Source organism: Aotus nancymaae, unplaced genomic scaffold, assembly GCF_030222135.1.
Source record: "Aotus nancymaae isolate 86718 unplaced genomic scaffold, 86718_ANA_hifiasm-v0.15.2.pri h1tg000016l, whole genome shotgun sequence".
In the NCBI taxonomy this organism is placed as follows: Eukaryota; Metazoa; Chordata; class Mammalia; order Primates; family Aotidae; genus Aotus; species Aotus nancymaae.
This window is the reverse complement of record NW_026988428.1, coordinates 37196546-37208477: the sequence shown is the minus strand read 5'-3', so window position 1 is coordinate 37208477 and position 11932 is coordinate 37196546. Positions and strand designations below refer to the sequence as shown.

Below are 11932 nucleotides of genomic sequence, written 5' to 3'. Positions count from 1 at the left end.
AGGAAAGCTGACTTTATTCTGTTTCCTGTGCATACCTACCCTTAGTCACTGGTCAGAACTGCCATGGACTGGATGCCTGCGGAAGAATCCAAGGATTTGGCAGGTGGGAAAGGCAGTGGTGAGACAGACAAGACAGCTATACAATTGCCATATTTATGTTGGCATGTACATTGACTACACATAAATTGCATATTTACATGGGAGAAAGGGTACAGGCAGGTTGGGTATTCATGGAGCAAGGGCCTTGCTAAACACTGAAGTGGCAGGCACTCCGCTGAGACCTACAGGGGAGGATGGCAGGGGCAGGAGTTGAAGTATAGTCTTCTGGGCAGAGATATGGGCAACCATGTGGACAGCCCTCTGGGAAGGGATGGCTCTCCTGAGGATGGGCCAGGGCAGCCAGACGCTGCTGTACACACTCAGCTGTCAGCCGTGCTTCTGGGTCTGCATCCCAACAGTCTTCTAGGAGCTCTCTCAGCCCATCAGGGTCCTGGTAGGAATGATAGGGGGAGGGTTGATCCTAGGATCTTGAGTGGGCCCCAGGGTTAAAAGGCATCTTCAATGTCCATCACTTTCCTGTTTTCAACACTCCATTTCTGATTTTTCCTGGAGCCTCCATCTTCTCCCTCTTGCTGAACTCCAGCCCTCTGAGTCTTGTTCCCTATGAAACAGGCTCTCTGGGGGCCTTCCATACAGCCCGCCATTTCCTCTGAGGAGTTAATATAGGTTGACAGCTTAATATGCTACTGGGAAATTACTCTCTTTCTGCTCAGAGAACTAGAGTCTTCTGCAAGTAATGCCTGGTTTCTGTTAGCTAACCTAACTGACTTGTGCAGTGGAAAGTTCAGATCAGATAGCAAGAGAAGAGACATTCTGTTAAAAAAAGTATTGATGCAAAGTCCTGAATTTTCACTGTGAGGCCACTGCTTTCACCCTTTATACCCACAACTGTCTTTTATTGGGTCACAGCAGAAACATTATCAGTGCATGACAGAATGGGGACTTATTGAATTGATTTTTGGGCTTTACTGTAATCAGGAGAGTGGACAGGGCAGAACTCAAGGCAAGAACAAAGCCAAAGAGGGCTTCCTGAACGAGGGGACTGAGGAACAGAGCTAACTGATGGTAGAGAGGAGAGCAGGTTGGGCAAGGCTGAGCAGGAAGAAGGTGTGTGTCTCAGGTAGATGGAATGGAGTGTGTGAGACTTAAGAGTGGAAGAGGATGAACTGAGGGGGAGAGCAAGCTTGCCCAGTTCCAGCTAAGCCTGAACAAGGAGTGATGGGAGATGAGAGGAGATAGGAATAGACAGACAGGCCCTGACAGAGACATTCTTGAAGCCCATGCCCAGCCCCAACTCCCCAGGTCCCCAGCCCAACAGCCTGGGCCTCTTACTATGGCAAAGCAGCACCACGTGGATGGGATGTAGGGACGCCTCCTCTCCTGCACTGCCAAGGCCCATAGCTCATCGGAGGTGGGGGTACTGCCCAGTTCTGCCTCATAGGCCAATTGGAAGGGTGGTGGTCTGCTGTCTGGAGGAAGGTAGAGGGGATGGGTGTCAGTTAGCCCTAGGGGGCCTACCATGTAGAAAGGCCAAGAGGGGGAAGAGCAGAGCTTTCTTGGGACCAGGTCATGCTGGGGTGAACCTAGAATGGGCAGGGGGGTACCCAGGGAGGGGAACGGTACCACCCATCCTTACCAGGCCTCAAATCTGGGCAGCGGCTCAGGATCTCCCACAGGAGCAGAGCCAAAGAGTAAATATCAGCTCGTCGGAGGGCCATGCCCCAATCCTGTAGGTCCAGAGTCTTGTCCAAGAGCTCTGGTGCCATGTATCTCTGGGTGCCAGCCTGGAGAGCAAGGCACAAAGGGCCAAGAATCATCTCTGTGGCAACCCTCATTGCAGCAATGGTCCATGCAATATCCCCGCAACCACAGACTCAGCAATGTCTCAAATGCTACAGGTATTGCTATAACTATTAACACACAACAGCGGCACTGCCATCAGCAGCACCACCATCATCCTGGGCCTCACCAGTTATCCAGAGAACTCACTTCCATGATGGCAGCTGGGCCTTGTGGTTGAGTAGGGGTCCAGCCAGGGGGTTGAGTGAGGCCAGGAAGCACCATGGCAAGGCCCAGGTCTCCAATGGCACAGGATCCATCTTCCCGAATGAGTACATTCTGGCTGCTCAGATCTCGATGGGCAATACCTGGTTTATACTGGCCTGTGGGGGAATTCCAAGGTTGGAGGACCATGGATCTTCTTCCTCTCTCTTTTGACCCAATCATTCACCTCCAAACTAAGGGAGAATCAGAAACAGCAGTGTGGCTCCCTTGACTCCCTATGCCCAGCTCACCCACCATTCTGCCAGCGCTCCTCATGGAGAAATGCCAGGCCCTGGGCCAGGGACAGTGCCATCCGCAGGGAACTTCCCCAGTCACTGGTGTGCTGGGTCAAGTAGTGGCACAGGGAGCCCTGGGGGAAAGCAGAGAGAAGAGGATGGTACACAAAGCTGGAGGCAGCTGATCCATTCCAGGGAGCAGACATCAATCGACAGTCTTCTCCCTGCATCTCCCCAGCAGACAGACACACTGACGGATGCTGGCAGAGACAATTGGTGGAAGGAGTAAGACTGTGCATCAATTGACATGAAAAAATAGTAACTCTGGGTCAAGGGTACTGAGCACTTACTGTGGTCCGGGCCCAGTGTACATGGCCTCCTGTAATCCTTGTGACAACCCTAGGAGGTAGGTTCTCCTATCACACCCCCATTTAACAGATGAAGAGCTTTTCCTTAGAGAGCTAAGGAAACACGCTTGAATCAGTTGATTAGGCAGGAGTGGAGCTTGAATCCAAACACTCTGACTCAGGGTTACTTATTAATAACCAACAGTTATACTGATTCAGAAGACATCGAAGGCCGGGCATGGTGGCTCACGCTTGTAATCCAAGCACTTTGGAGGCCAAGGTGGGCAGATCACCTGAGGTCGGGAGTTCAAGACCAGCCTGACCAACATGGTGAAACTCCGTCTTTTTTTTTTTTTTTTGAGATGGAGTTTCGCTCTTGTTACCCAGGCTGGAGTGCAATGGCGCTATCTCGGCTTACCACAACCTCTGCCTCCTGGGTTCAGGCTCTCCTGCCTCAGCCTCCTGAGCAGCTGGGATTACAGGCACGCACCACCATGCCCAGCTAATTTTCTGTATTTTGAGTAGAGATGGGGTTTCACCATGTTGACCAGGATGGTCTCGATCTCTTGACCTCATGATTCACCTGCCTCAGCCTCCCAAAGTGCTGGGATTACAGGCGTGAGTCACTGCACCCGGCTCATGTCCACTCTTAAGTAAAAAGAAAAAGAAAATAAAAGAAGAGGTCAGGAGTTGAAGACCAGCCTGACCAACATGGTGAAACCCCATCTCTACTAAAAATACAAAAATTATCTGGGCATGGTGGCACACTCCTGTAATTCCAGCTACTTGGGAGACTGAGGCAGGAGAATCATTTGAACCTGGAGGCAGAGGTTGCAGTGAGCGAAGATCATGCCACTGCACTCCATCTGGTCTAGGTGACAAAGCGAGATTCCATCTCAAAAACAAAAAGAAAAAGAGTATGTAGTGTAATACCTAGCAGGAAGCAGATGGGAAATTATATAAAAGCTTAAATAGTCCCAAATTTATTTTTGAGACGTAGTCTCGCCCTGTTGCCCAGGCTGGAGTGCAATGGTGCAATCTCAGCTCCCTGCAACCTCCACCTGGTGGGCTGAAGTGATTCTCCTGCCTCAGCCTCCCGAATAGCTGGGATTACAGGCACGGGCCACCATGTCCAGCTAATTTTTGTATTTCTAGTAGAGATGGGGTTTCACCATGTTGGCCATGCTGGTCTTGAACTCCTGCCTGATTTCAGGTGATCCACCCACCTCAGCCTCCCAAAGTGCTGGGATTACAGGTGTGAGCCGCTGCACCAGGCCTTTTTTTTTTTTTTTCGAGATGGTGTTTTGCTCTTGTTACCCAAGCTGCAGTGTAATGGTGCAATCTTGGCTCATTGCAACCTCCGCCTCTCTGATTCTCCTGCCTCAGCCTCCCAAGTAGCTGGGATTACAGGCACGTGTCACCACGCATGGCTAATTTTTTTGTATTTTTAGTGGAAACGGGATTTCAACGTGTTAGCCAGGCTGATCTCAAACTCCTGACCTCAGGTGATCCACCTGCCTGAGCCTCCCAAAGTGCTGGGATTACAGGCGTGAGTCACTGTGCCCGGCCAAAAGTCCCAAATCTTTAGCAGGCCCATAGGGCCTGGTGTGGCTGGCCTCTGCCTACCGTTACTTCTTATTGTTCATTGCTCTCCCCGTCAACTCACATCTTATTATTCTTTCTTATAGTTCAGTGGTGCTGTCTTCTAGCACTTAGCACACTTGACATTTGACACTTATGTTTACTTGATCCATTTCTGTCTCCTCTGCTAGTCTGTAAGATTTGTAAAGGCAGGGACCGTGTTTTTCCTGGCCTCTAGCATAGTGCCTGACATATAGTTCATAATTATTTGTTGAATTAATATATGAATGAGTTTGGAGGGCTGTGCCTGGAGGTATTTCTTTAACAACGTTGGGGTTTTTTGTTTGTTTTTTAGGGTTTTTTTGACTGGGCACAGTGGCTCATGCCTGTAATCCCAGCACTTTGGGAGGTCAAGGAGCGCAGATCACCTGAGGTCAGGAGTTTGACACCAGCTTGGGCAACATGGTGAAACCCTGTCTCTAGTAAAAATTCAAAAATTAGCCAGGCAAGGTGTTGGATGCTTGTAACCCGAGCTACTGGGGAGGCTGAGGCAGGAGAATCACTTGAACCCAGGAGGCAGAGGTTGCAGTGAGCTGAGCTCATGCCATTGCACTCCAGCCTGGGCAACAGAGCAAGACTTTGTCTCAAAAAAAAAGAAAAAAAAAAGGCCAGGCGCGGTGGCTCACGCCTGTAATCCCAGCACTTTGGGAGGCCGAGGCGGGTGAATCACGAGGTCAAGAGATCGAGACCATCCTGGTCAACATGGTGAAAGCCCATCTTTACTAAAAATGCAAAAATTAGCTGGGTGTGGTGGTGTTCGCCTGTAGTCCCAGCTACTCGGGGGGCTGAGGCAGAAGAATTGCTTGAACCCAGGAGGCGGAGGTTGTGGTGAGCCGAGATCGCGCCATTGCACTCCAGCCTGGGTAACGAGTAAAAACTCCGTCTCAAAAAAAAAACAAAAAACAACAACAACAAAAAACATGTGTTGTTTATGTAATAAAAAAGAAAAAATAATAAAAAATATCATTATTATTGCAATAGGGTCTTACTCTGTCACCTAGGCTGGGGTGCAGTGGCACAATCTCAGCTTACTGCCAGCCTTGACCTCCCCAGGCTCAGGTGCTCTTCCCATCTCGGCCTCCTGAATAGCTGGGACCACCCACATGTGACAATTTTTTGTTTTTTGTATAGGTGGGATTTCACAGTGTTGCCTAGGCTGTTCTTGCATTCCTGGGTTCAAGCAATCTGCCCACCTTGGCCTCCCAAAGTGCTGAGATTACAGGCTTGAGCCACCACAACTAGCCGAATTATTTATTTATTGAGACAGAGTGTTGCTGTCACCAGGCTGGAGTGCAGTGGTGCAATCTTGGTTCACTGTGGCCTCTGCCTCCAGAGTTCAAGTGATTCTCCTGCCTCAGCCTCCCAAGTAGCTGGGGTTACAGGTGTGCACCACCATGCCCAGCTAATTTTTGTATTTTTTTTAAGCAGAGATGGCGGTTTCACCATGTTGGCCAGGATGGTCTCGATCTCTTGACTTTGTGATCTGTCTGCCTCAGCCTCCCAAAGTGCTCGGATTACAGGCATGAGCCACCATGCCCAGCCAGCCTAATTATTTTTAACGTTTATTATTATTATTTTATTAATTTTTTTTTGAGATGGAGTGTTGCTCTGTCACCCAGGCTGCAGTGCAGTGGCACAATCTCAACTCACTGCAACCTCTGCCTCCTGGGTTGATTCTTGTGTCTCAGACTCTTGAGTAGCTGGGATTACAGGCACTTGCTACCATGCCTGGCTAATATTTGTATTTTTAGTAGAGATGATCTTTCACCATGTTGATCAGGCTGGTCTCGAAGTCCTGCCCACAAGTGATCCCCCCGCCTCAGCCTCCCAAAGTGCTGGGATTACAGGCATGTGCCACCACACCAAGCCTATTATTATTATTATTTTATTCTGAGATGGAGTCTTGCTCTTTCACCAAGCTGGAGTGCAGTGGCACAATCTTGGCTCACTGCAACCTCAGTCTCCCCGATTCAAGTGATTCCCCTGCCTCAGCCTCCTGAGTAGCTCAGACTACAGGCGTGTACCCACACCCAGCTAATTTTTTTTATTTTAGTAGAGACGGGGTTTCACCACGGCCAGGATGGTCTGATCTCCTGACTTCATGAACCGCCTACCTCGGCCTCCCAAAGTGCTGGGATTACCAGCGTGAGCCACAGCGCCTGGTCCCTATTATTATTTTTTGAGATGGTCTTGCTCTGTTTTTTTTTATTTATATATGGAACGCTTCACAAATGTGCGTGTCATCCTTGCACAGGGGCCATGCTAATCTTCTCGGTATCGTTCCAATTTTAGTATATGTGCTGCTGAAGCGAGCACAATCTTGCTCTTCCATGCTGGAGTGCAGTGGCATGCTCGCGGCTCACGCAGCCTCAACCTTTCAGGCTCAAGCAATCCTCCCACCTCAGCCTCCTGAGTAGCTGGGACTACAGGTGTGCAACGCCATGCTGAGCTAATTTTTGTAATTTTGCAGTGATGGGGTTTCCTCATGTTGCCCAGGCTGGTCTTGAGCTCCTGGGTTTAAGTGATCCATCCACCTTTACCTCCCAAAGTCCTGGGATTACAGGTGTGGGCTATCTCGCGTGGCCATTTTTAATGTTTTAGAAAAGAGAAAATCTAAAGCAGAAGCGTGAACAGGACCCAGCTGCTGTGTAGCCCCCACCTCCATACATACACACAGGCACACACACACATATACATTCCTTGATGCTCACCTTGGGATGCAGTTCCAGTATTAGCAGGGGCCCAGAGAGCAGGGGGTCAGGGCCCCTGCGGCTGGCGGTGATAAATCGGACAATGTGGTCGTGCTGTAGGCCTGGCAGTTCGTACAATGCTCTCTCAGCTTGGAACTGAGCCACAGACCTCGGTGGGAAGGCCTTGATGGCAACCAGTTTGCCTTGCAGCTGCCCGGCCCAAACCACTGCATGACCTCCTTCTCGGATTACCTGGTAGGGACACTGTGCTGAGTGTGGGCCTCTGAGCTATACCAGGGCAAGCCTTCCTCCCCAGCACAACCTCCAGGAGTGCCCAGAGGAGCCCTTCTCTCCCTCCCTGGGGCACCTGGGAGAAGCGCAGCTCGGGCAGCTCCTGCAGCTCCACACTCCAGTCCCTGCCTGAGTCTGGCCCTGGCTCTGGCTTTGGCTCACCTCGCACTCTGTAAGTCTTTCGCTGTAGCAGGGCTGGAACAGAGAATAGCCTTAGGGTCAGGGTGCGCATGCATGGGGACAGGAAAGGGGACTTTGTGGAAAGGCAGCTTTGTGAGAGGTAATGGGAGTCTGGGAATCAGGCTATAAAGATCCCAAGACCATGCGGTCAGGGGTGCCTGGAGAGGGGTCAGAGCTTTGGGGCAATCTGCGGTCACAAGGGAGGGATGGGGTGGATTAGTACCCAAGATGATGCTGCCCACCAGCAGCAGGAGGAGGAGGAACAGCCCCAGCAGCACCAGTGCCATCCAGATGGACTCACCTGGACATCAAGGCAAGAATGCAGACTGGCGAACCCTGACCCAAACCTGCTCTCTGCTCTTCCCCTCCTGAGAGTTTGCTTCTCAACCCACCCCCACCCTGGTCACAAGACCCCTTATCTCCCAGTCACCAGGGCAACCAACTTCCCAAGGCCAGGAGGAGGAAAGTATGGGGTGGGAGTAGGGTGAGAACTAGCACTGGTTCCACCTCTCATCCTAACCTGGGCCCCAGCCCCCACCAGGTTCCAGTACCCTTGGGTGGCTACCTGGGGTGACCTGGGGACCCTGGGAGTCAGGAGTCCCAGGGCTCCCTGGAGGAGGCAGATGACTGTAATTGGCATTGCAGAAGTCAGTGCCACAGGAGCAGGTGAAGAGAGTGGAGCCAGGGCTGGGGTGGGCTCGGGGACTTGGGTCACAGTGGAGGGACTCACAGCCTGGCTCATCACTGTCTCGGCATCCTGATGGGGTGGGATTAGGGGAAGAGGAGAGAAAGAAGGAGCCAGGTAGAAAGCACAAAGGGGTGTGGAAACAGGATAAATCCCTTCTCTGTCAGAGGCATCCCTTCCATCTCTCATGGGCTTTTCTTTCCCACCACATATTCTATTTCTCCCCTTCCCCCTTGGCTGCCACCCACACCCCAGGATGTGTCTGTGTCCCACCCTAGCTATTGCCTACCATATACTTTGCCATTCACCTTGCATTTCCACCTGTGCCCGGTCTTGGGTCAGGTTCCAGATCCCAAAGCAGCAGCGGCTGTAGAGGCAGCGGATAGCTCTGGGGAGCTCTGGGTCTGCATCTAGCAACTCTCCCAAGGTCTTTGTGCTTCCCCGCACTCCGGGGGACTCAAAGAACACACAGGTTCGCCTGTTTGGGGGTGCTGAGGCCCAGGGTGGGCAAAGGAAAGTATTCAAGATGGGAGTGAATGTAGAGGCCGAAAAGTGGCCAAAAGAACAGACAAAACATGTTTCACATCCCAGCATCAGTATGGTAAAGTCACAGGAGGAACCAGGGTCAGCAGAGGCCTGGAACCTGAGCCCTGCCATGGGGACACATGGCTCTATCCTGCATCTTCACTCACCCAGCCCACTCACCACTCTTCCAAAGGGGTGGCTGTTGCTTCAAGCACCCCTTTCCCTCGCTGGGTGGATGGAAAGACCCTGCCCCTCCCTGTCAACACTTACCTTCCACAGCTGTGGGAAGTAATGCCCAAAGCCCCAGAGACCCTAGCATCTTGCTGGAGGATGGCAGGAGCAGCAGGAGGAGGAGATTATGAGACAGCACAGCTGCCCCTGGCCAAAGCTTTCTTCAGATACAGGGCATCGTGGGACTTCTGATCCCTCAGTCCCCAACTCCGCCCCCCTCATGCTTTCCCAGCCTCTGTGGGGGAGAAGGCTGCTGTGGGGGAGAGGGTGAGTGTGGGGAAAGCAGGGAAAGAAAGGGAGGAGCAGAGAACCAATCTTATATCCTCTTCTCTTCTGCAGCCTCCTCTTTGCTCTGCATAGTGGGAGGAGGGGACCTTGGAGGCCCAGCTGAGAACCCAGTGATGCCTAATTTCAAATCTCTGCCCTTTGCTGACCTTGGAAGAAGATGCGGACTCTGTTGACTCTTTTCAGTAGGAAACCAAAGTGAGGTCAAATGCTTAGAGTCATTCAGCTCTGCCCAAGATCCTTTCTAGCCTAAGATCCCTTTATATTCAGGGTTCACATCTGTAGCTGCTTGGGCAGAGGAATGCCTCACAGCCCATACTAGAGGTTACCTTGTTTTCCAAACTTAAGAATCAGAAAGTATATCAGATTTTTTTTTTTTTTTTTTTATAGACAGAGTCTCGCTGTATCACCCAGGCTGGAGTGCAGTGGCACAATCTCGGCTCACTGCAACCTCTGCCTCCTGGGCTCAAGCGATTCTCCTATATCAACCTCCCAAGTAGCTGGGACTACAGGCACCCATCACCACGTCTGGCTAATTTTTGTATTTTTAGTAGAGATGGAGTTTCACTATGTCGGCCAGGCTGGCCTTGAACCCCTGACCTTGTGATCTGCCGTCTCGGCCTCCCAAAGTGCTAGCATTACAGGCATAAGCCACCACGCCCAGGCCAATTTATCAGAATTTCTTAAAAACACATTGAAAACAGTAACAATGGTAAATTTTGCTATGTGGATTTTACTAAAAAAAAAATCACATTGCTTCATAGGCTGAACAAATAACCACTATTGAGGTGGTAGCAGATTTCTTATCAAGCACCTACTATGTGCTAGGGTACAGCTAGAGCTATACATTTTACAATAATCTCATCTAATTCTCCCTGAAATATTTATTATTATTATTATTTCCACTTTATAGGTAAGAAAATTGAGCTTAGGTGAGTTGCCCAAGGTCATTCAGCTAGGAAAGAGCTGGGATTTGAACCTAGGCAAGTCTGACTCCAAAGTCCAGGCTCTGTTGTTTGCATTACACTATACTGCCTGAAACACATACAAAATTCAACAATGAAAAAAAATTACTGGGCCGGGTGTGGTGGCTCACACCTGTAATCCCAGCAGTTTGGGAGGCTGAGGTAGGTGGATCACCTGAGGTCACCAGTTCAAAACCAGCCTGGCCAATATGGTGAAACCCCGTCTCTACTAAAATACAAAAATTAACTGGGCGCAAAGGTTCGTGCCTGTAATCCCAGCTATTCGGGAGACTGAGGCAGGAGAATTGCTTCAGCTCATGAGGCAGAGGTTGCAGTAAGCTGAGATTGCACCATTGCACTCCAGCCTGGGCGACAGAGCAAGATTCCGTCTCAAAAAAAAAAAAAAAAAAAATTACCACTTAACCATACTATACTTGGACATTTGAATTTTTTTTTTTTTTTTTTAAGACAGGGTTTCACCATGTTGGTCAGGCTGGTCTTGAACTCCCAACCTCAGGTGATCCGCCCGCCTTGGCCTCCAAAGTGCTTGGATTACAGGCGTGAGCCACTACGCCCGGCCAACATTTGAATTTAAATTGTTGAGAAAATATGCACCATTAATTGATGGCCAACAGGCCAACTAAAAAGGGAGGGTACAGTTCAAACTATCACCACCAGAGGTCAGCAGAGGAGAAATTCCCAGCTGCGGTGAGAGGGCAGAAAGCACCTCCTCTGATGACTAATACACATAGTACACCTTGTATATTTACTAAGCTGCAGGGACTATAAAATGTGAAGGGCAGGCACAGGATGTGGAGAGTTTCAGCATGGAGATGGGAGGAGAGGGCTATGGCTTGTTCTGCAATAGAGACCGAAGAGTCCAACTCCACCAGACTCTTTCCCAGAGAAAGAAACAACAGAAATAGGCCGGGCGCGGTGGCTGATGCCTGTAATACCAGCACTTTGGGAGGCCAAAGAGGGCAGGTCACCTGAGGTCAAGAGATCGAGACCATCCTGACCAACGTGGTGAAACCCTGTTTCTACTAAGAATACAAAAAATTAGCTGGGAGTGGTGGTGCACGCCTGTAGCCCCAGCTACTCGAGAGGCTGAGGCAGGAGAATCGCTTGAACACAGGAGGCGTAGGTTGCAGTGAACGGAGATTGCACTCCAGCCACTGCACTCCAGCCTGGCGAAAGAGCGAGACTCTGTCTGTCTCAAAAAAAAAAAAAAAAAAAAAAAAAAAAAAAAAAAAAGAAGGAAAGAAAAAGAAAAGAAACTCCAGGAAACTCCAGTGGCTCATGACTGTAATTCCAGCACTTTGGGAGGCCAAGGTGGCGGATCACCTGAGGTCGGAGTTCGGACCAGCCTGGCCAACATGGAGAAACTCATCTCTACTAAAAATACAAAATTAGCTGGGCATGGTGGCGCATGCCTGTAATCCCAGCTACTCAGGAGGCTGAGGCGGGAGAATTGCTCAAACCCAGGAGGCAGAGGTTGCGGTGAGCCAAGATTGCGCCAGTGCACTCCAGCCTGGGCAACGAGAGCGAAACTCTGTGTAAAAAAAAAAAAAAAAAAAGGCCGGGCGCGGTGGCTCACGCCTGTAATCCCAACACTTTGGGAGGCCGAGGCAGGTGAATCACGAGGTCAAGAGATCGAGACCATCCTGGTCAACATAGCGAAACCACGTCTCTACCAAAAATACAAAAAATTAGCTGGGCATGGTGGCGCATGCCTGTAATACCAGCTACTCAG

The 11932-nt window shown here is 50.4% G+C and overlaps 1 protein-coding gene and 1 non-coding gene across 5 annotated transcripts; both read right to left on the bottom strand.

Moving 5' to 3' along the window:
* AMHR2 (anti-Mullerian hormone receptor type 2) lies at nucleotides 1-9285 on the bottom strand. Of its 4 annotated transcripts, XM_012450321.3 has the most exons (11): nucleotides 8969-9285; nucleotides 8482-8664; nucleotides 8054-8245; nucleotides 7712-7789; nucleotides 7385-7503; nucleotides 7039-7269; nucleotides 2359-2473; nucleotides 2050-2222; nucleotides 1697-1844; nucleotides 1393-1529; nucleotides 1-490 (listed from the first exon to the last, which is right to left on the bottom strand). In XM_012450321.3, the coding sequence occupies exons 1-11, from the start codon at nucleotides 9015-9017 to the stop codon at nucleotides 248-250; spliced, it is 1668 nt and encodes a 555-aa protein (XP_012305744.1). In that variant the 5' UTR covers nucleotides 9018-9285; the 3' UTR covers nucleotides 1-247. The 4 variants fall into 4 exon arrangements, with proteins under 4 accessions (XP_012305744.1, XP_012305743.2, XP_012305745.2 ...); XM_012450320.2 differs by lacking the exon at nucleotides 8969-9285 and having other exon boundaries at nucleotides 8482-8938; XM_012450322.2 differs by lacking the exons at nucleotides 1-490; nucleotides 8969-9285 and adding an exon at nucleotides 510-661 and having other exon boundaries at nucleotides 8482-8938.
* Nucleotides 6537-6643, bottom strand: LOC135275459 (U6 spliceosomal RNA). The gene has a single exon (XR_010343092.1). It is a non-coding gene; the product is annotated as a U6 spliceosomal RNA (small nuclear RNA).
* Nucleotides 9286-11932: the final 2647 nt, after the last annotated feature.

What these genes read in the sequence shown, in the direction of transcription:
- AMHR2 (XM_012450320.2), bottom strand. Translation starts at nt 8,830, where the DNA reads ATGGCAGGGCTCAGGTTCCAGGCCTCTGCTGACCCTGGTTCCTCCTGT. An exon ending in CCGAGCTGCGCTTCTCCCAG is followed by an intron (nt 7,270 to 7,384) that starts GTGCCCCAGGGA and finishes TGTCCCTACCAG; the next exon opens with GTAATCCGAGAAGGAGGTCA. An exon ending in CTGCCCAGATTTGAGGCCTG is followed by an intron (nt 1,530 to 1,696) that starts GTAAGGATGGGT and finishes ACCTTCCTCCAG; the next exon opens with ACAGCAGACCACCACCCTTC.